The 23,213-nt window shown below is 34.1% G+C and overlaps 1 protein-coding gene across 2 annotated transcripts; it reads right to left on the reverse strand.

Annotated features, from left to right (window-relative positions):
- Positions 1-3,535: 3,535 nt before the first annotated feature.
- LOC143064033 (glycerophosphocholine cholinephosphodiesterase ENPP6-like) lies at positions 3,536-20,146 on the reverse strand. 2 transcript variants are annotated; one of them, XM_076236534.1, is made up of 8 exons: positions 20,090-20,146; positions 15,410-15,633; positions 14,641-14,792; positions 11,037-11,202; positions 10,233-10,528; positions 8,179-8,322; positions 6,177-6,285; positions 3,536-3,935 (listed from the first exon to the last, which is right to left on the reverse strand). In XM_076236534.1, exons 2-8 carry the CDS (start codon positions 15,600-15,602, stop codon positions 3,805-3,807), a joined length of 1,191 nt encoding a protein of 396 aa, XP_076092649.1. In that variant the 5' UTR covers positions 15,603-15,633; positions 20,090-20,146; the 3' UTR covers positions 3,536-3,804. The 2 variants fall into 2 exon arrangements, with proteins under 2 accessions (XP_076092649.1, XP_076092650.1); XM_076236535.1 differs by lacking the exon at positions 8,179-8,322.
- Positions 20,147-23,213: the final 3,067 nt, after the last annotated feature.

Below are 23,213 nucleotides of genomic sequence, written 5' to 3' on the forward strand. Positions count from 1 at the left end.
GGGCCCGCTCCAGTCACGCTTCAATGATTCCCTATATAAGCAACCAAATTTTTTCCCAAAAAGGGGGGGCCCGGGCCCCCTGGGCCCCCCCTCTAAATCCGCCTCTGCTGTGGTCGTATAAAGCTGCGCCCTGCGGAGCACCTGTTTTTTTTTTTTTTTTATAACAAACCATTTTTAAAAATGAATTAGTATTGAGTTCCTTTCTTAAACTTATAAATATACATTTTATTCAGTCTCATGCAAACAAGACCGGAAACGGAAGTAGATTTCTGCGCAGATCCGGAAATACTCTAGTTCAGGGAAAGCTTGTTCGCGACCTAGAATTCTGAGTGGGTCAAGCGTTTAATTAAAATTCATACGAGAATATGCGAGATTTGGATGAACTGGGGGCAAAGTCATATATGGTACACATCAATATTCGGTGTTTAATAGGCGTTTATTAGGACGCCTGCCGCTTTCCCGTTTACCTGTGAAGTCGTTGCGTGTCATCTGTTTTTTGTATGTTTACGTTTATGTGTAATTAAGTAAAATAAATAATATTTTGAAAAATTTCGGGACATAGTGTTTAAAAATTACGGGAGAAAATTGGAAAAGAAATTTGAAATTACTGCTTGCAAATAGCCAAAACGAAATGTTTGATATTAAAAGAAGGAACGAAGTCCTTCAAGTCCCTGGAAGCTGTTAAGAACTTTGAAGAAGTTTATGTGCAGAAATATAATTTTTTATCGATTGAGAATAATTTACAGAAACATGCTGGCGTAATGGCAAAATAGTATATCATACAATGGTGACACTACATAATTTATTCTCTTAAGCTTTTTTTCGGGAGAATATAGATAAACAACCTAAACCATATGATTTCCATGTATTAAAGACGGATCTTTTTGAAAAGTTGTTGCTGGTCATAACACATAGTCGTAATGAATGATATTATGCGTCAGTGTATTCAATAAAAAATAAACAATATGGCATTATAAAAATTATGTTTTCAATATTGTATAAATAATCTGACGTTAAACCTTGGTACAATATATATACGTTCCTTGTCAGTCAAACCATGATAAAATAAGTTCCCATAAAATCAAACAGCTACAGATCGTCATATGGAATTAAAATCTTAGCAAAAAAGCAGCACCCACTTATAAGATATATACAATGTCTTTACTCTGACTGTTGCATTTTGAACAAACGAGTGAAAGTCCAGCGCAATGTAGAACAAAATAGTTTTAACAATCATATATCATTATCATGATCTTGACTTGCATGGATATGCATTTAACTTGCAACTGGACGATTAAACAGAACGGTTATTGATGACTGCACGAAAATCTTTAACCTCAGACAAAACATGAAAAATGAAAATAAATATTTGCAAAATTTTGCCATGATGCCTGGATACTGTATTTTGGACATAAAGAAGCTCCCAATTTCCCAAAATTCCATTATGTTTGACAATGTAAAACAAAACTTTAACCACAGACTGAACCTAAATGCTGAATTTGTCGGCGTGAATGCCGACGACGGAACCTAGCATCGCTTAGTATCGCTTTCGCGAAACTTCTCAAAAAGAAGGATGTATGTCAAAAGATCCGGCAAGTAGGCAGCTATTTCACTCATAAATCTTAAAGACCTTCTTGCTTTCGACAAGACGACAATAATTGTTTTCTTTTTGTCTAGGGGGGGGGGGGTCTTTTTTCTATAGTAATTGTAGTATAACAAAAAAAAAATCGCATTTAGTATCATTTTCTACCTACTAACGTGAATTTTCTGACACAAAAATAAATATACGACAGAACTGTTCATTAAAAGTATGTAAAACAAATATGAACATATATTTTAATGGTACCTAACTGTCAGAACATGATTACGATTATTAAGGGTATATTAATTGTCTCTAACTGTCGCCTGGTGAGATTAATAGTTTGAGGTAAAACTTTATGATACCATATGGCCTAGGTGTTGATTGACTTTTATTTTTATGACCTAAGATCAGTTCCTCAGATATGGTAATGAAATAGCACCCGTACCTTCTTGAATATACAGACGATCTGCTAAGTGAACATCACAGCATGAATCTGTCCATTTTTTGCGTGAAGGTAACACTCAAAGTCGGGTGACATACATCAAACCGTTCCTTTTGTAATTAAGATTAATTAACATAACGGTCAAAATAGTCTGTTTTAATATGTCAGTGGAATCTTCAGCTTTAGAAGAATGTAACAAACTTTGTATTTATAAACGATATAAAGTAGTATTTGGTTTTGAAAGATACTTAGATTTTCATTGTAATGTATCAATATTAACAAAATTGCGTAGCGGCACGCTTAGATTAAATGTTGACGTTGGTCGTTATCTGAATACTCAAAGAGAAAATAGAATTTGTATATGTTGCAATATGAATGTTTTGGAGAAGGGATATCATTTTGTTTTATCATGTCCAACGTATAGATCTGTACGTAAAGAATTTTACATTTATTCTACTATTCTTGGCCAAATCGGTACAAGTTAGATAATTTATTCTAAATCTCTGACAGTAAAACTATGCATTTATTCAAATGCAGCCGCTTGGAATATTAAATCACATATAATGCCATAATATTATTGTACACTCTGTAACTTCTGTTCTCTGCTGCCTTTTGTTTGTCATATGTTGCATATATTTTCGTTTGCCATAGCATGTGAAAATAAAGTATGCATTAATCTGACTACAGAAATAACGATGCCGCGATCTGATAACTCAATAAACTGATAATGCCCCCAGTTTAACAAATCTCGTATCTAATTAGTCGATAACGCAAAATCACGATCGATTTTGCACATGCGCATTGTTTCCCTGAACTATAGCCTGGGGTCCTGGCTAATCTTGTCAGTATACGACGCGCAGCTAGATTGGGCCGGATGCCAGGCTACCTGAACTAGAGTATTCAAAAACGCGACAACAAAAAAAATTGAACGATTTTGAGTTCATTAGTACAATGAAAATACCGGGAAAATTTTCCCGACTTTTTTTTTTAACTTTTTTTATTGAATTTTCTACTGTTATTGGGGACTTCGTCCCCATATAAATCCTTGGTTCAATAGCTTGTTTGTAAGCAGCACCCACTATCAAGGAAATCATGTTAAGAAACACAATTTAAGCTCTGGAATATTGTATCTATGTTTCTGTGAATGTTGGCGTTTGTTTTTGTAGCAGTTCAGTGTCTATTCTTCCTTTGTTTTACTCTTATATAGTTGTCCATCAAACAATCTTGTAAAACTGGTTGATTGTTTAAAAAATCACGATGGTGATCAGATTACCTTAAAAACTAACCTCTAAACCATTTTAAAGATTTGTATTTCACATCCTTTTCAAAAATATCACAATCCTGTGAAGTTTATTGCAAAAAAAAAAACGTCTTGTGTGCATGAAAATAGATGGTTTTTTTTTATGTCTTCTGGGTTGGTACAATGAAGCAGATTAATCAAAATAACCATATTGCAATAATAATTGGGCTACTCTCATCCTAGGTAATTTGAATAATGTATAATACGTAAATTAATATCTTTTTTTTAATAGAGATCACATTAGTCAGTAACCTTAGGCTTATAAAGAACCTGGAAAGACCCATTTTTTTAGAAGAAGATAACAGTTCTTTTTTGGTAGTATGTTTGGCCATAATGTTCTTGATATTCACAAAATCGCATTCATATATTTGTTAAATTTCGATTACAAAATACTATTTTAAGATGTACAAAATTTCAGTTCCTGAAATAGAAAGTATACTATTTAGTTTAACTTCATAATGTTTTTCAAATTCTATAAGATCACTTGAATATATCCTTCAACCTTGACCAGTCACCCTTATGCGGAAGAGGTTGTATTTTTAGAGCTTTGCACATTACTTGATAAATATCCACTGCCCGGACAGGTCCAATCTTGTAATTCTTCTTAAAATCTAAAAAATATGAATAAGGGCAATTACGATTTGTTTTTCCCCGAGGATTTCCCTCTAGCAATAGTTTAAGTACTTTTAACAAACGTTGTTTGTAAATTTTACCAAAATGTTTTCCATTGTGATTTATTTGAAATAATCTTTTTAATAAAACTTTCTTTGTTCAAGAATTATCAATGAGATACCCTTTGTATTAGTTATATGCCCCGTTTCTCAATTTCATAAAATTCAGATTGTTCCCTTTGCTTGGTTAGATTTGTTACCCGCTTATGTTGCACACGTGTTGATGTACTTGTCCCTCTCCATTTTTGTAAAGCCCTGGTCATAACGAACCTACGACACATCTATACAACGCCACGACATAAAATTTGGTCAAAACGCGGCTCATCTGTGGTCGTCGTACGACGATCGCACGACAGTCGCACAATATTTTGTGCATCGTGGCACTGTCGTGTGTCGTGGGACGAAAATTGGACACGCACCTTTTTTGCTCTACGATTTTTTATCGTGTCACTGTCTTGTGGCTGTCGTCACGTGTCTTACAATCGACGTGCGACTGTCGTGCGATAAACACATTGTCGTTGGTATCAATATAATGCATTTTAATCAAACAATCGTCGCACGGCTGTCGTACGATTGTCTCACGAATACCAAATTCGTACGATGATCGCACAACATTGATTGTCTGTACGTTTGTCGTGCAACATATTTTCGTTGTATTTAGAAGAATACAATTCGGTGGATATGAATGTTTGGAAAAACATACCGTCTACCGTTTAAACAGGATGGCTATTTCATCAGAACGATTACGCTTGGCCCTGTTGAAAATGCGCCTTGAAGGACTACAACAAGAGCAAAATATGGTCCTGTTAGCGTTGATCCGAGCCCGTGAACAGTATAGGAACCAGCGAAACGCCCGACGTTGGTGGGTTAGGCCATGGATCGAATGGCACCCTATGTTTGGGCAGTACAGTACACTGATGTAAGAGTTGGAGTGGAAATCTACCGTTGATTTCGTTGGATTCATGCGGATGGAGCCTGACATGTTTCAAGAGCTTTTGTTGAGAGTCGCATCACAGTGGCACGACAGTCGTACGACAGTGACACGACAGTAACACGCGCATCCATTGACATGAAAACCTGAAAAATAGCCCCAAACAACTCAAGATTGTCGTACGATTATCACACGACTGTCGCACGACTGTCAGACGACCGACTTGCGACAAACCCACGACAGTACAATTACAATTCTTTTTTTTCGGTCTTTTACCAATCGTGGAACCATCGTGGACATGTCGTAGCTGATGTGACCACTCGAATTATGTTTTTGAAATTTTGCACGACAGCGCCATGACAACTATTTTTTAGATCTTCCACGACAAAAAAATCGTACGATCTGTTGTGACCGGGGCTTAAAGCAACACAAGTTCTTGAACAAAAGAAATATATCAAATGAGGTCATTCATAACATTCAATTCACAGTCACGTCTCAGTCATTACAGCTGAACGGACGTGCTGGGCCAGCTCTCCTTTACCCGCTATCTTCGATGAGGGTTTGCAGATAGATGACCAACGACTTACTACTTTAGATGACAGAAACCAATCCAACGCCGTACAGTAAACGTAGTAGTTGGCGTATTCACGCGTTAACATGCACTCCAAAACCCATTGTATCATGGGGAAGTGTTATGCCGATTAACGTTCGAGAGCTGTATCCTAGGTGTTAGATGATTGATCTTCATTTCACTACCTCACGGCTTTGGTCCTGATAACGCTTCCTGTCATCTTTAGCACTACGTCCAAGACTCATCTACCAGTACTCCATCATTGAGGTTAGCGGGCTGCCAAGCTGACCAAATTGGTCCTGAAAGCAGCCGTTGTGAAGAAATAACAACAAAAATAGTAAACAAACCAAAAAGAACTCACAAAACCAAGATGGCGACCTCAATAATGGCCACCACCACCTGTTCCTGGCCGATGCTGGCAGAAATTATTTAAACGCTCACCAATCGCCTTCGGTCACCGAGCCGACCGTGCGAGGGCTGTATAGCCAGTCAAGATCGTTAAAAACTTCCATTTGTTGTAAAATGAGGTAATGTGGAATGATTTTCATCGAGACAACTTTCTCTATAGACCAACATAATTATGCAAAGTAATGGTAATTCTCAAGACCACAACAATTTTACAGATAACGGCATACACTATTAGTCTATGTATCGACAGTTAATTTATTAATTTTCTTACCCGGACCCATCGCCAGAAAAATTCCGTGCATGTCTTCCTCGGCATTGTCGTATCCATGGTACCCCTTTGCCGGTCCATTCATGTATTTGTCAATTGAGGGCCCACCAGGCTGAAATAAATATATATTAAGCTTTATCAAAACTTAGTATGTCCAAACTAGTTTATGTTCTTATATATTACTTCTAGATTTATATGAAACTGGCACATACAATTCAAATATGAATCTAATACACTAAAATTATGGCACAATTATGGTAAAATAGTTTTTGAGACTTCAAGTACTCAAAGAGGTGCTAGTACGAAAAAGGAAAATAAGCAATCGTTGCAGTGTATAAAGAAGCTTCCTATTTATAAAACAGATAATGTTACTCATGCAGTTAGTTACAGCAAGTCACTTCCTAGTTCTTTATTATAGATTTATTTAGAGGGATCTTGCTCTGTTCTTAATGTGAGGAATGTGTGACATTCCCATAACACTTGCGTTTGATTTAGTCTTCACAGAAATATGTGCAACGAGAAATGGAGATTTACAGTCCGAATCGGACGAATTACAGAGAAAGTCTAAGCAGGTGTACACACTTCTAATGTATCTAGAATGTTAAAAGTAATGGAATTACACAAAGGTTGTTATATTTTGTTCACTTTATTCGTTAGGTTAAGTTAAGTTAGTTGTGGGATTATTTTTTCATACTGTTCTATACATGTAGTGTATTTCACAAGAACTACAAAAACTGAAATCTCCTTTATTTAGTGTTTTTAGGTAATTCATATTCTATCGATACCTGAAGTTTTCCAGGTTAATATAGTTATCAAAGGTACCAGGATTATAATTTAGTACGCCAGACGCGCGTTTCGTCTACATAAGACTCATCAGTGACGCTCATATCAAAATATTTATAAAGCCAAACAATACAAAGTTGAAGAGCATAGAGGATCCAAAATTCCAAAAAGTTGTGCCAAATACAGCTAAGGTAATCTATTCCCGGGCTAAGAAAATCCTTAGTTTTTTGAAAAATTAAAAGTTTAGTAACAGGAAATTTATAAAAATGATCATATAATTGATATTCATGTCAACACCGAAGTGCTGACTACTGGGCTGGTGATACCATCGGAGACGAAAAATCTACCATCAGTGGCATCGACCCAGTGGTGTTAATAGTTATCAAAGGTACCAGGATTATAATCTAATAGCCAGACGAGCGTTTCGTCTACATAAAACCCATCAGTGACGCTCAGATCAAAATAGTTATAAAGCCAATCAAGAACAAGGTTGAAGAGCATTGAGGACCAAAAATTCAAAAAAGTTGTTCCAAATACGGCTTAGGTAATCTATTCCTGGTAAAAGAAAATCTAAGATATTTAGTATCTTTCTAAACATAATATGCCTTTATTTCATAAAAGGGGGAGAGATACCAGAGGGACGGTCAAACTCTTAAATCGAAAATAACTGAAAACGCCATGGCTAAAAAATATAAAGACAAACAAACAAATAATAGTACAAAAGACACAACATAGAAAACTTAAGACGAACCCCATCTTGTATCCATCTAATGAGTACAGCATTTTTCAACTGATTTTTATAGTTTTTTCTTATGTTGTACTGTTACACCACTATCCCAGATTAGAGTAGGGTTAAGATCTCACGAACATATTTAAACCCGCCACAATATTTATGTGCCTGCCCCATGTCAGGAGCATGTAGTTCAGTGGTTGTCCTTGGTTCGTGCATGTTTGTTATAATTGTTTTTCGTAAGCTGTTTTCTTAATTATTTTGTTTCAAATTTTTCATGTCGGAACCTTTTTAGCTGACCATTCGCTATAGATTTTACTCATTGTTGAAGTCCGTACGGTTGCCTATAATTGCTTACATCCACTTCATTTGAACTTTCAAATTGGTGGATAGTTGTCTCATTGACAACGATACCACATCTCCTTACTTTTTTATATTAAGAACACTTAAGGAACTTTGATAATGATGATGAGGATGATTAGATAAACTTACTGTTAAAATGTACCATCCAAGATCAGCCACAACGATTATTGGAGCTATCAGTTTATTATTTCTATAGTGCCACCGGTCTGGTAAAGTTTCTTTCTTAAACACTTTGATATGACTATCCCCCATGCTTGTTAGACCAGTGTAAACCTGTGGAAAATATTCATATATTTCTGCCCTTTTCTAGCACTTGTGTTTGTTTTGACTGTAGTAGTATACCGAGTACATGGTATAAAATAGTGGTTCATTGGTTGATGATAATTAAGGTAATTCCATGACCAACCATAAGATAGGCAACATAAACCAATGGAGTATTCAAACTCAAAACCGGTTGAACCTGTCGTTATATTCAAACTCAAAACCGGTTGAATCTGTCGTTGAATTCAAACTCAAAACCGGTTGAACCTGTCGTTATATTCAAACTCAAAACCGATTGAACCTGTCGTTATATTCAAACTCCTAACCGGTTGAACCTGTCGTTATATTCAAACTCCTAACCGGTTGAACCTGTCGTTATATTCAAACTCATAACCGGTTGAACCTGTCGTTATATTTAAACTCATATCCGGTTGAACCTGTCGTTATATTCAAACTCGTGGTTGTCGTTTGTTGGTGTTGTTCGTAAGTGTTTCTCGTTCAACAATTTTAATATAGGTTAGACAGTAACTGTTGGTTTTCCTGTTTGAATTGGTTTGCACTAGTCATTTTTGGAGTCCCTTATAGCATATTTTGTTGTAATGTTTTCCCAATTTATTGTCAATTTCAAGCTGATATGAGACAGACTCAAATGTATCTCATACTTCAAGTTTGATGGGAAAGATGCATTTAACATAATCACCGAACTTTAAATTACCGGGTATTAGATAAGATGACATCATCTATATAATGGATAATAATACTACTAGCTTCTTTTCATCACACACACACCTAAACGTTACCAATTACAGACAAATTTTAGAGGCAACAAAGCATTAGAATTAAATAAAGCAGGAAACAAGCGAAGTGTAAAGCATACCATCAAATAAGAATTGTACAATTAATTTTTCCACTAAGTCTGTATCAAAATAACCAAATAAGGTATGATTTTCAATGAAACATTTATAAGCAATTTAGTGTTATCATTTGTCATGAATAAAAATACGTGACATTCATCTATACGGGGACTATTATATTTTTTAAGAGATTGAGAATTTTACACAATGTTGACTGCTGTACTTCTATTTTTGACATTTTTATCTATCATGTCTGTTTGTTTTTGTTCACACATCGTTGTCAATATTATGCATTGTTTTTTACTGTCATACAAGTGAGAGGTTTAGCTAGCAAAAAACCAGGTTCAATCCACCATTTTATACATACGAAAATGCCTGGTCAAGTGAGGAATATGACAGTTGATATCCATTCGTTTGATTGATAGAGCTTTTGATAAAGAACATTTCGATTTAATTTTTCATTGGAGTTCGGTTCTTTTGTTATTTTCCTTTTTTTTTAATAACATGTATAGTATAAAAGACTCAGATTGAATGCGCGAGTCCCACGCCTTTTCATAGAGAATTGGCAGTATTCACATGTATATTTAATGATAAAATTCTACTGACGAATCCATCATGTGTCTCATAAGAGGGGGATATAGGACCTTTATCGGGACTCCTGCATTGGGTTATTTTAAGCTCGGGATTTCGGGATTGACCCTTTCGGGATCCGGGAATTCTCTTTTTGAATTTCGGGATGTCGGGATTTAAATTTTGTTAAATTCGGGACCTCGGGATATCGTGTTTCTAAGCCCGGGATTTTCGGGATCAGACCCCTCCTACCCCCTAATATGTATAGAAATTAATGTGTATACCGTGTATAATCATAAACGTTCGTATACACTTGATAATATCATTAAATAAGGTTGGATTAAAGAAATATTTAGCTTTAAATAATCCTTTTTTTCTGTGATTTTGAAAGTTTAAAGCTACAATTGATTGATGAAGTATTAAGTTAGTATAAATTTCAATGTGTTGTTAACCAACCACCGTAATCGTAACCTTATTAAAATTGAAAAAAAAACTCACCTTATCTATTTTTCCTTCTCTTGGCCATATGCTACAAACCGCACCTTTATCCTCAACAGCTATGACATCCACACTACCAATATGATCTGATATATCAATTGTTCGAGATTCCGAAATTTCTGTCATGCCATGGTCAGAAAAAATAACTACATTGGTGTTCTTTTCTAAGTTATACGTTTTAAGCAATAGCAGCATTTCTTTTATAGCTTCATCAGTTTGTTTCACTATGTCAAACACTTCCTCAGAGTTTGGACCATAGCTATGTCCCCATCTGTCAACAGCATTCAAATATACTCCTGTAAAAATTGAACCAAGAACTAATTGAAATGTATGATCCAATGATATTTTCTCTGATTTTGTTTCATACCAGTGAAATTAAAGAGTAGAATTTCAAGGATTTGAACATAAGTTTTTCCATAAGCCAATTTTATACAGATTAATAAATGGATAGCTTAAATTATTTTGAGAAACGACATGCAAATCTAAAAACAGAGAGTGAAATTACAAAAGGAAACACAACTAGCCTTGAATACACAAGGCGTACGGATATTAATTTTGATAGTAAACTCTTAAAGGTACTGTTTAAAAGTACGTAATCATACTACATTTTGTATATTCAATTTACGACAGCTATGCTTACAAGTAGTTATCAAAGGTACCAGGATTATAATTTATTTCGATAGACGCGCGTTTCGTCTTCATAAGACTCATCAGTGACGCTCATATCAAAATATATTGCAACAACCTTCAAAGCCTCTCTGCTAGTTGAAATACAAATATCTATTTGTTACTTAAAATGCTTACCGGCAAAATCAATCTTGTCTGTTTTTAATAAGTCCACAGCTTTCTTTAAATTTTTTACCGTTTGTGGAACCATCGGCCATTCATTCATTTTATCACAAAAGGTAGATGTCATGTTATGTACAGGGACATGACACCCAGGCCATTCAAACATGTATGTTCTTTTTTCCTGAAAATATTCATTACAAGCATTTGGATAATGTTACAAGTTAGACTAGAATATATTCAATGAAGGGAAAACATCTTCATATATATTCCTATTTAGAAAGTGTGCAGGAAGAAAATATTTCACCCCGTAAACATGCGAATTGAATATTCCGTGGAATGAAATCATTTCTGAAAAATCAGCCTTTTTATTCTGTTTCTGATAAAAAAAAATAATAAAAAAAAACCGTCGCATTCATAAGTTGAACAACTGTGTGATTGATCGACCAAAGTCCGTTTTTCTAAGACAAACAGTCTGTGAAATGTCTATCTACCCTTCACGATAAGTATGTTGTTGTTCCTCCAGACAAAGTCTCAAATATTATTGTCTTTCTATGTAAATCGTACAACTACGAGTGTTTTGTATAAGAATTAGAAATAGATATGCACTCAGGTAATCGCCCATACAAAACCCATCATTTGACAAGGATGAGATTTTGGCGAATCATAAGTCCTTCATGTCATCAATGAATATTACATTGAACACCAATTTGGAGGACTTTACTTGTTTTTATTGGATATCTAAGCTTCACAAACTTACGTACAAATAACGCTACATTACCGGCTCATCTGCATGTTCGACAAAAGAATTGTCCATTCGATTGGAAAAAAAATATATCCGCAGTGAAAGAGGAGGGTCTTCAGAAATACTGTGAAACTGTTTACTCGCGTAGTGGTATTAACCATATGTGGATTCTTAAAAACTCGAAAGAAATTCTTCATAATTTAAAATCTCGATCATATTTTGAAATTGAAATCTGATTTTTCAACCCTGAATACCATCACTCCCAATGATAAATTGAAAAATCGTATAAAAGAAATAATCCACACTGCCTTTCAACATAACAATGATTGCATACGCTATAAATTTATTACTTTGTCATACCATACGGCATATTTTGTTGTTAGAGAACATTCATTTGACGTGGATCTGTAATTATACATCCCGTCACTGTGTTCTATGATCATTTTTCATTCTTGTCTTTTATTTTTGCTAATATGATTGCATGCCTTTTTGTGTTTCATTTTTACATATGATGTGGCCCTGTACTTTACATCCCGTAATTGTGTTATTGTGTCACGGTTAATGTTTTGTTTACATATTTGTTTGTTTTAATAGTGATTAAGGTAATACTAGTAACACAATGTTGACTGCTGTATCCCTCTTTTTGACATTTTCACCTATTATGTCGTTTTCTTTTGTTCACACATCGTTGTCAATATAATGGAATTTTATGCGACTGTAATATAAGTGTGAGGTTTAGCTAGCTATAAACCCAGGTTTAATACACCATTTTATACATAATAAAATACCTGTTTCAAGTCAGGAATATGACAGTTATTGTTCATTCGTTTGATGTGGTTGAGGTTTTGATCTTGCCATTTGATTAGGGACATTCTTCTTCGTAGTTTAGTATTTTTGTGATTTTACTTCTAATATAAAGGCTTTAATAATTATAATTATGAGTATACATCGTACAAAATCTTTAGAATCATATCCTCGATGAGTTTTTTTTTTCTACATCTAAAGGAAATAAAAATTCTTTAACCGGTGCTATAAACTGACATGAATCTGCAATTACCGGCTCATCTGCATGTTCGACAAAAGAATTGTCCATTCGATTTGAAAAAAAATATATCCGCAGTGAAAGAGGAGGGTCTTCAGAAATACTGTGAAACTGTTTACTCGCGTAGTGGTATTAACCATATGTGGATTCTTAAAAACTCGAAAGAAATTCTTCATAATTTTAAATCTCGATCATATTTTGAAATTGAAATCTGATTTTTCAACCCTGAATACCATCACTCCCAATGTTAAATTGAAAAATCGTATAAAAGAAATAATCCACACTGCCTTTCAACATAACAATGATTGCATACGCTATAAATTTATTACTTTGTCATACCATACGGCATATTTTGTTGTTAGAGAACAAAAAGGTAAAACATGCTACACAGAGGAATAAGTGATCAGTATGCTGGAATTTCCTATTGACAACATATTTGTTGAATACTTTATACTAATACATCGAATTTGATATACACAGTCATCTCAGTACCAGAATCTTTGACAAACGAGACGATCTTAATTTTGAATTATCAATTCCCCCCACCTTACAAACAATATACCAACTTCACCTGCATAAGGGATATACATTTCGCAACTTATTCGGTATTCAAGAGCATGTAGCAACTATTCAGACTTTGTAAAACGTCATCAGTGTCTGAGTAGAAAGTTGATGAACCAGGGTTATGTCAAAGAACGTCTCGTTTTTTTTCTTCTAAAAAAAGTTTATCTGAAGGAAGATTCTGGATACTGACGTTGTTTATCGTCTTAATGACGTGTTATATTATTCATTTATTAGTTTTTTTTAAATATTTTACTTTTATTTTTACTTTTTTACTTTTACTGTATATCATATTGGTGGTATTCATTTGACGTGGATCTGTAATTATACATCCCGTCACTGTGTTCTATGATCATTTTTCATTCTTGTCTTTTATTTTTGCTAATATGATTGCATGCCTTTTTGTGTTTCATTTTTACATATGATGTGGCCCTGTACTTTTACATCCCGTAATTGTGTTATTGTGTCACGGTTAATGTTTTGTTTACATATTTGTTTGTTTTAATAGTGATTAAGGTAATACTAGTAACACAATGTTGACTGCTGTATCCCTCTTTTTGACATTTTCACCTATTATGTCGTTTTCTTTTGTTCACACATCGTTGTCAATATAATGGAATTTTATGCGACTGTCATATAAGTGTGAGGTTTAGCTAGCTATAAACCCAGGTTTAATACACCATTTTATACATAATAAAATACCTGTTTCAAGTCAGGAATATGACAGTTATTGTTCATTCGTTTGATGTGGTTGAGGTTTTGATCTTGCCATTTGATTAGGGACATTCTTCTTCGTAGTTTAGTATTTTTGTGATTTTACTTCTAATATAAAGGCTTTAATAATTATAATTATGAGTATACATCGTACAAAATCTTTAGAATCATATCCTCGATGAGTTTTTTTTTCTACATCTAAAGGAAATAAAAATTCTTTAAATAAAGGCAACAGTAGTATACCGCTGTTCAAAACTCATAAATCCAGGGACAAAAAACAAAATCGGGGTAACCGGTGCTATAAACTGACATGAATTTGCAATAAGGTGCACACTTTTATTCCGTGTTGGAGGCCTGACCGGGACTGTAATAGGCCACTGCAATACAAATGATGGGGTATTGCTATGACCTCTTTGTTCATATCACACAAAACAACTTTCGTTATGTTGCGTTTCTGAGTTACTAGTCGACATTTTATTAATATTCATATAGAAACATAATACAGATAACACTGGAAAGCTGTTTGATTATCGAACTTCACTTGTAACCAAGTTTCTTACTTGTTTAACTGCAGATATCCACAAAGGTTCAGCACCTTCAAACCAGTGTGATTGGTTTGATTCTAAATTTACCATCTTGTATTCAAAACTGCTTTGTTTTTCTTCATGGTACATACAGTTACCAACAAAGCCATGATCTTCTGTGTGTAATCCTGGAAAATCAAAGCTAGCACAAATGGTTTAAATTAAAAAGAGTTTTCTTTCAATTTCAAAATCACAGATGAAAATAAACCTGTCTGTTATTGAATCCGTTTTGGAACGTTTTTGTAATTGGTATTTGTTGTTGGTTTGTGATCTCATTGATGTATACTATATACCTGACAGTCTATTCCGCAAGGTTCATATTTCTTATGCATGCATGACGCCTTAAAGGACATACTTTCATATTGTTTTCTGCTTTACACTTAATATTTATTAAATCAAACATTCAATATGTTCAGTGGTTGACGTTTGTTGGTGCGGTTCATCAGAGTGTATATAGATTAAACCGTTGTTTTTCATGTTTAAATGGTTTTGCACTACTAATGTTTAGCCCTCAATTTATTGCTTGCTATTCGGTGTGAGCCCTTCGTGTTGAATGCCGTACTTTAATGGTTTGCTCTTACAAATTGTGACTTTGATGAAGAGTTGTCTCATTGACACTCATACCCCATATTCTTTTATCTATATAACAGGTAAATACTAAAATAGTCAGATAGTACATCCTTTACATCGTGTAGTTTTTGTTTAACTTACTGTATATTCTAAACAATAGTAAAACTTTAATTACCTGTCATTAAAGAATAAAAATTAGGAAATGACAAAGTTGGAAAATCAGGAATCATGTAATCTGCCTTTACTCCTTGTTCAAATAGCCGAGAAAATCCTGGTAGTTGTAAGCCAGGTATATTAAAGTAATCCCATCGAAATCCATCTATTAAAAGCACTAATAACTTTTTGTTCTCAACAACTTGACTTGTCATGCTTTCTCTGGCAGCTTAGAGTGTGGTTTAGCTTGAAAAAATATAATGGAATATTTTGATAATATCAAAATCAGACGTTTATATGCAATATAAACATTTGAAAGACATTTAATTTTTTGCATCTTTGCAACATTTATAATTGAAATAAAAGCCAAGTATTAAATATACACTAATCATGTGACTATATAAAGTTAATATGTTTGTCTAGAAACTTCATACGGGAACACCTATGTTTCAGGGCCTGCATCGTTTTGTACCATGGTTTCCTCGAGTTCAACATTTTGAAAATCAGACAGTTAACTTTCAAAAGTACATTTAGACGTGATATGATAACACTTTTGTAAATTAACTCATCATAGATACCAATATTAAAATTTTGCACGCCAGACGTGTAGCACATGGCCTACATCAATGATACGGAAATTTCAGCAGTAATAATAAAGAGTTCCAGTGTATGTAAAGTGTGGATCCTAAAATATCATTTTCACTGTATATGTCATAAATTTCTGATGTAGAATTATAAATAAACAGACGATTTTTTTTTTATTTTGGAAGAAAATGAAGAAAATTAGTTAAAATGTATATGTTTAGAAATAAATAATACTAGTAAGACAATGTAAGAGATGCGAACGGGGTTTTATCGCGCCTAAAACTATCCAGCTGTGAAATATATACCGAAATAGGTGAGTATTTAGAACATTTCACGAACAGATCGTGCAGGTGATTTAAAACTAGCAGGTTAGATGTTGTTGCAGAAAAATATTCAATTCAACACAATTATTAAAGTTGTATAACGTAGAATAGGTTTTGTCATTCAGTTTCTTCATATTGAATTAAATTCCATTATGATGCTTTCTTTATGCGAGTCATGTTTACTGTCGAATAATGATACTATAAGTTCATTTTCACTGTAGAGCGATTCATTAGTATTGTATATGCGGTGCATTTTCACTATATGATTTTTATGTTTTTTATCTATTAAAGCCTTAATTTAACCGATTTGCTCAAATAATAGATAAAGTAAGAGAAGGATTTGATGAAGTTTTAACTTGCGGAGGAAAGTTTGATTTAACACTCTAATAAATTCAGTAGAAATAACATTTATTTCAAATGTATTCCATTTAATTTCTTATAAATTGTAGGGATCTTTATCCTTGGTTTTATTTATCCATTTCCATGACACTTCATCACTAATTACGTACATCTTGATATAGATTAAACCGTTTGGTTTTCCCGTTTGAAAGGTTTTACACTGGGGTCCTTTATAACTTGCCGTGTGAGCCAATACTCCATGTTGAAGACCGTATTTTGACCTATAATGGTTCTACTTTTATTGTGACTCGGATGGAGAGTTGTCTCATTGTCACATATGGCATCTTCTTATATCTCAGTATCTATGGCTCAAACCGAAACGGGTTAAAGAACACACTACTTTCCTAATATATTTATAATGGGCTTAAAAGAGGGACGAAAGATACCAAAGGGACAGTCAAACTCATCAATCTAAAACAAACTGACAACGCCATGGCTAAAAATGAAAAAGACAAACAAACAACAGCACACACGACACAACATAGAAAACTAAAGAATAAACAACACGAACCCCACCAAAAACCTAGGGGTGATCTCAGGTGCTCCGGAAGGGTAAGCATATCCTGCTCCAGATGCGGCACCCGTCGTGTTGCTTATGTGATAACAAATCCGGTAAATAGTCTAATTCGGTAGGTCACATTCATGAAAGGGAAGGGGATTGTAGTTACGACGTAAGGAACATATCCGATATCATTTGTGAAACGGTTATTCCATAACGGTCAACCAACTCGTGATGGCGTCCGTAAAATGTACGAAGGGATGATTTCAAATTCACCATTTGGAACTCTTGGTTCAATAGCTTCCTTGTGAGCAGCAACCCTCTATCAAGAAAATCATGATAGGAAATGCAAGCACGGGAATATCGTATCAATTGGGAGATATATACCCCGTATGCAGGTGCTGTTGGAATGTTGCTACTTAGAAATGGAAAGTTCACAATTGGAAAGCTGAAATCATCTCTTTTGTCGTAAAGTTTTGTTTTCGACCGACCCTCATTGTCAATTTCTAGATGTAAGTGAAGATATGAGGCCGACTTAACTGTATCTGTAGTATCCTTTATCTCTAGCTCGATTGGATAGATGCGTTCCACATAGTCACCAAATTTTGAATTATTTAGTGAAAGAACATCATCTATATAGCGAAAAGTAGAGTTAAAGGAACCTTTTATCTTTCTTCATAAGAAGTTCCTGCATGAAGTCAGCCTCATAATAATAAAGAAACAAGTCGGCAAGTAGAGGGGCACAGTTTGTTCCCATTGGAATGCCGACAGTCTGTTGAAAAACAATTCCTCCGAACGTAACAAATGTGTTGTCAATCAAGAAATCAAGCATCTTGATAATAACAGTTTCAGAAAATTTTTGTTCGAATCAGAGTGATCCTTTACAAAGTAGGATTTATCCCTCCCTAAGACAAGATACTTGTATCTACGTTAGCCATTCTTTTTAACGAAGCAAAGCAATACCAACTCTTTCAATTTGTCTTTTAGTTTGGAAAGTGGAATACTAGTGTACAGAGTAGAAAAGTCAAATGTTTAAATACTGTTACAAGATGAAAGAGAGTTAGATTGTATGTACTCTAAAAGATCTTTGGAATTTTTAAGTATCCACCTTTGATTCACGCCCCCTCTAGAATAGGCAGTTTCAAAATAAGTTTGAAGCCCGTCTTTGATTGCTGATAAAATAGATGTTAATAATTTCGAAAGAGGTTTCGTGGAGCATTTGGAAGACCCAGCAATATACCGTTGCTTGTAAGAACACTTATGTAGTTTAGGTATCCAATACAGTGATGGCAGATCCAGTTCTTCATCTTTGGTTGAAATTCCAAAGGAACACAGAACAGACCTATGATTATCCAGGAATTTCTCTTTGGTAAGTGTCGTGAGGGTATATGTTGAGTTTCCAAGTGAATTGTCAATACCTAATTCGTTTATCAAGCAGTTAATGTAATGAGTTTTACATACAAAAACGATGTTGTTTGGGGCTTTATCTGAGGGGACAACAACATATTTGTCATGGAGGTAGGATAGGTGTTTTGCAACATTTGGGTCTTTAAAGATTGACGTAGCATGGGCATTGATAGACCCATTCCGTTTCTTAATTTTGATTTGTATCAACGACCTCACTGCCTTAATCCATTCGGAAAGAGTGTCTACGTCTTCCTTCTCGCGCTTAGCCCATTGCCTGGCATAATCCTCAACTGAATCCATCAAAATTTGAAAGTTGTATTTCCAATTAATGGATTAAGACTCACGATATTTCGGACCTTTCGATAACACATTTCGTAGAGAAGTGTTATTAACAATGTTGAGGTCACCGGTAATAACGTGGCCAGCAGGATTATATGTGAATTGGGAACTAGCACAAGTGCAATCAGGAGGTTTAGACTTGAAGTCGTCAATATCGAGATCCTGCAAAACGTGTTTGTAATTGAAAATTTTAGTTGCAATAGGTTTGGTATAGGTATAAGAAATGATTGGTACAGACTGGTCTTTGAAATAAGGAGGTATTTTCGATTGAACTAATTTATGATGAAGGATATTGCCTAAGTTGACGCCATCGATACCTTTGTTGGCAAAGGAAAGATTAAGGAAAGATCTTTTCTCTTTTTCATCTTTGCCAATGCGGACTGGCTTGAAAAGTCTGTGACTTGCAATATCCGAAATTATAGCTGTAATTTTGTATTGGTTTGAATGAGGGTTTGTAACAGTGGATTCCAAACATAAATTGAACAGAGAATGAAGTTTTGAAAGGGGTAATGAATACAGTTTCGTGCGAATATGATGAATACCTAACGGCTTTTGTATAAATGGCAGCAAGTCATTAATAGATACATCATGCAGAGAAGGTGATGTATAATGACGATGACCTTGACTGCGTCTACGTCGAGGAGTCGAGTTGAAAATATTCATCACATTCACCGAGTTACACGAAGGACTAGATAGAATACCTATACCATCAATTTTGTCATTAAGTTAATATGAGTGTTGTCAAATCGTACAATTTTGCCTAACAGGTTACTCGGATAGTCGTTCGAAGGACAAGATTTGTAAAAGTCAGATTTTTAAGTAAAAACGTTTTTGCAATATTTACGTGTATTTTATACATGGTATTGAAGCTGCATGTATCCTTTTGCACTTTATTCCTTTGCGTTTCTGCATGCACAATTTCATTAACTTTTCGTGATATCCTCGTGCATTTATAGACCTGTTTCCTTATTATATATCATTTATAACGTTACTGTCAATTTCAAGTTCCTTGTATTTTTACTGATATGCACACGATGAAACATATCCATACAAAACTGTACAACCAAATTTTGCAAACTTAATTATGACCTCTAAATTGATAAAAAAAGAGCAATTAAAAAATTAGAAAATAAAAATAATAGAACATTACCATAGGTATTCAGTACACATTTGAACTGATAAGCGTCCGCAAGTTGACCCCTTGATCTTTAAAATTTATCAGTTACCAAGAAACAGATAGCTCTGACCATGATCTAATTAACGTATTTCGTATTCAAACATTTCATTTTGTTGTAAAACAATGTCATTATGTTCTTGTTCGTCAACTCAAACGAGCATAAAATATTTATAAAGAAAAAAACCAAACACTATTTGGGATATCAGCTCGCCTGGACCGTACAGTTAAGCATGTTTATTCATTTATTTACAATATATGAATATTTGTCTGCACGCCCGTAGCCGCTGCTTCAACATATCATTTTCCAATTATACACAATCTACTAAAGAAACATCTTTGTTTACAATCTTTTCAATCATGTATAATCTTAAAACACATCCACATCAATCATAAGCATGAATACATCAATTACAATATTGAAAAAAATAAGTGGGTGGGTGGCTGGGGTTAAATGGCCAGACTGAACTGTCCAAAATGCAAGCGTCGAATGACACTTAATTACACACAGATTTACCGTTACAATTCTTCCCGCTTATATTAGCTCGTGAAATATTCATTATTCTATAGTATACCTTAAACCGGTATATCTAGTTATGTGACAAATGTCACTACAAATACATGTGTTCTTTACAACATTGATAAATACATTTCTTTAGTCACACTATGTTCAAATATACAATCGAAATCACAAATAGAACTTCTCCACAAATTAAAGAATAAACGTTGGATATTGATCTCAAAAGGCGTCAACTGAAGCTTCATTTATATAACACAAGCCATTATACATCGAAGTATCCACCTAACATACTAATTTTATAGTGTGTCTCTGCCATCATTGTTTTTCGTTATTCCTTTAATTTTTAATATAAATCAGATTGTTCGTTTTCCCATACGAATGGTTACAAATTTTGAATGACGTAGCTTGTCCAGTGGTATCTAGTCGGTAAATTCTTCCTTATGTAAATCCACTGGCAATTTCGCATTGTTATATCAATTAGTATTTCATAATTTTGCCTATTTGGAATAAATGATACACTCAGTATTACATTTGCATCTAAAAGATGACACATCTTCATATATAAAACCAGGGTTTTATAGTAACGGCAGATTGTGTGTGAAACAAGTTTTATCAAATATGCTCAAGGCAATTCAAAGTATGTACAAAATATAGTAAAAACACATAAAAATACCAGGCATATCATTTTGTATGCCAGACTTGCGTTTCGTCTATAAAAGAATCACCAGTGACGCTTGAATCAATACAGTAAAAATGACAAATCTAATACGAAAAGGAGATCAATAAAAACCATTAATTCCAAAAAGTTGTGCCAAATAATGCTAATGTAATGCATGGCTAGAGTATAAGAAACTTAGTGTTTCTAATGATTCAATATTTTATAACCAGTACATTTACATAAACAGAACATATCAATGATTTTTCGAGTCAACATAAAAGTGCAACTAGGCGGAAAAGGCGCAGACGAAACTTCTACCAACAGTGGCATCGATCAAATGGTTGAAAAAAATCTTGAAGATACCAGGCGTATAATTTTGTATGCCTGACGCACAAAGGTCCACTTTGCTTAAAGGAGTTGTAACCTCAGTTTTAGTATCCTTACATAAAAAAAAATACATGTAGACAACATGTATTATTAGAACGGATAGCAAAATCTACTTCGTCTTCCTTTTGTCAATCCTATAATACCAAAGTAATAGAACAGAAATACTGAACTACAAGGAAAATTTAAAACGAAAAGTCCCTAATCAAATGGCAAAATTAAAAGATTCCTGACTTGGTACAGGTATTTTGTTATGTAGAAAATGGTGGAATGAACCTGGTTTTATAACTAGCTAAACCTCGAACTTGTATACCATTATATTAACAACAAAACAAAGTAGGAACAGAACAAAAAGACATAATAAGTAAACATGTCTGAAATAGGGGTACAACAGTCAACATTGTGTAATAATCTTAATCACTATAACAAAAAATATGAAAACAAAGAAATTTGTCAACAAAGTAAACAAAAATGGCACATACAAATCACATTAGAAAAATAAAGAATACAAAATTTTTACCATAACACAATGACGGTATGTATAAGTACCGAGCCAAGTCAAATGGATATTACCAAATTTAGACAAAACAGTAATAGTAATAATTTACAAAGACAAATAAAAGAATACTATAACACATCAGTAAGATGCTAAACAACGTCCATACCTAGAATCTACTTCAAGACCATAATGTATTATTTGTGATGTTGATACAGAAAAACACTTTCATCAATGGAAAATCGAGTTTCTTTCAGACCTTTCAATTTGCATTACGTAGAGTGATCTTCCAATGCGGGTTCGTTTTAATCGTCAAATAAAGTAAAATAACAAAAATACTGAACACCGAGGAAAAAGTCCCTAATCAAATGGTAAAATCAAATGACCATATAAACAGTTTTTTCCTCATATTTTCACTTCACGAAAATACATCTAGAAATTGACAATGAGAACTGAAATGTACGATAAGAAATAATTTCAGCTTTCCTATTGCCTTCTTTATATCAAGATGTAGAAATATTTTAGCAGCGTCTGTAAATAAGCATGTTTCTCAATTTTGAAGTAAAATTTCAGAGCTTGTGTTTCAGATCATTACTTCCTTGATAGAGGATTGCTGCTAACATGAAAGCTATTGAATCCCTATTGGCGTTATAGTTGAAAAAAGTAAAATCCCAAAAATACTGAACTCAGAGGAAAATCTAATCGGAAAGTTCATAATCACATGGCAAAATCAAATGACAAAACACATAAAAAACGAATGGACAAGAACTGTCATATTCCTGACTTGGTACAGGCATTTTTAAATGTAGAAATTATTCGTTGACCATTAAGGAATATATGTTTAACACATGAGCACAGATCCGTTCCAATTGCCTTATCCACTATTTCTTCCCTATGTTACCATAGATTGTAGTTGTCATGAGGAACACGACGGGGAAACAGTTGGAGCAGAATATGATTTCCCTTGTGCACCTGTAGTATGTGTGTTTTTCTTTCGTATTTGTCATCGTATTAACGATTTTCGTGGACTCTGTGTTTTTGT

The sequence above is a fragment of the Mytilus galloprovincialis genome, chromosome 2, assembly GCF_965363235.1.
Source record: "Mytilus galloprovincialis chromosome 2, xbMytGall1.hap1.1, whole genome shotgun sequence".
NCBI classification, from domain to species: domain Eukaryota; kingdom Metazoa; phylum Mollusca; class Bivalvia; order Mytilida; family Mytilidae; genus Mytilus; species Mytilus galloprovincialis.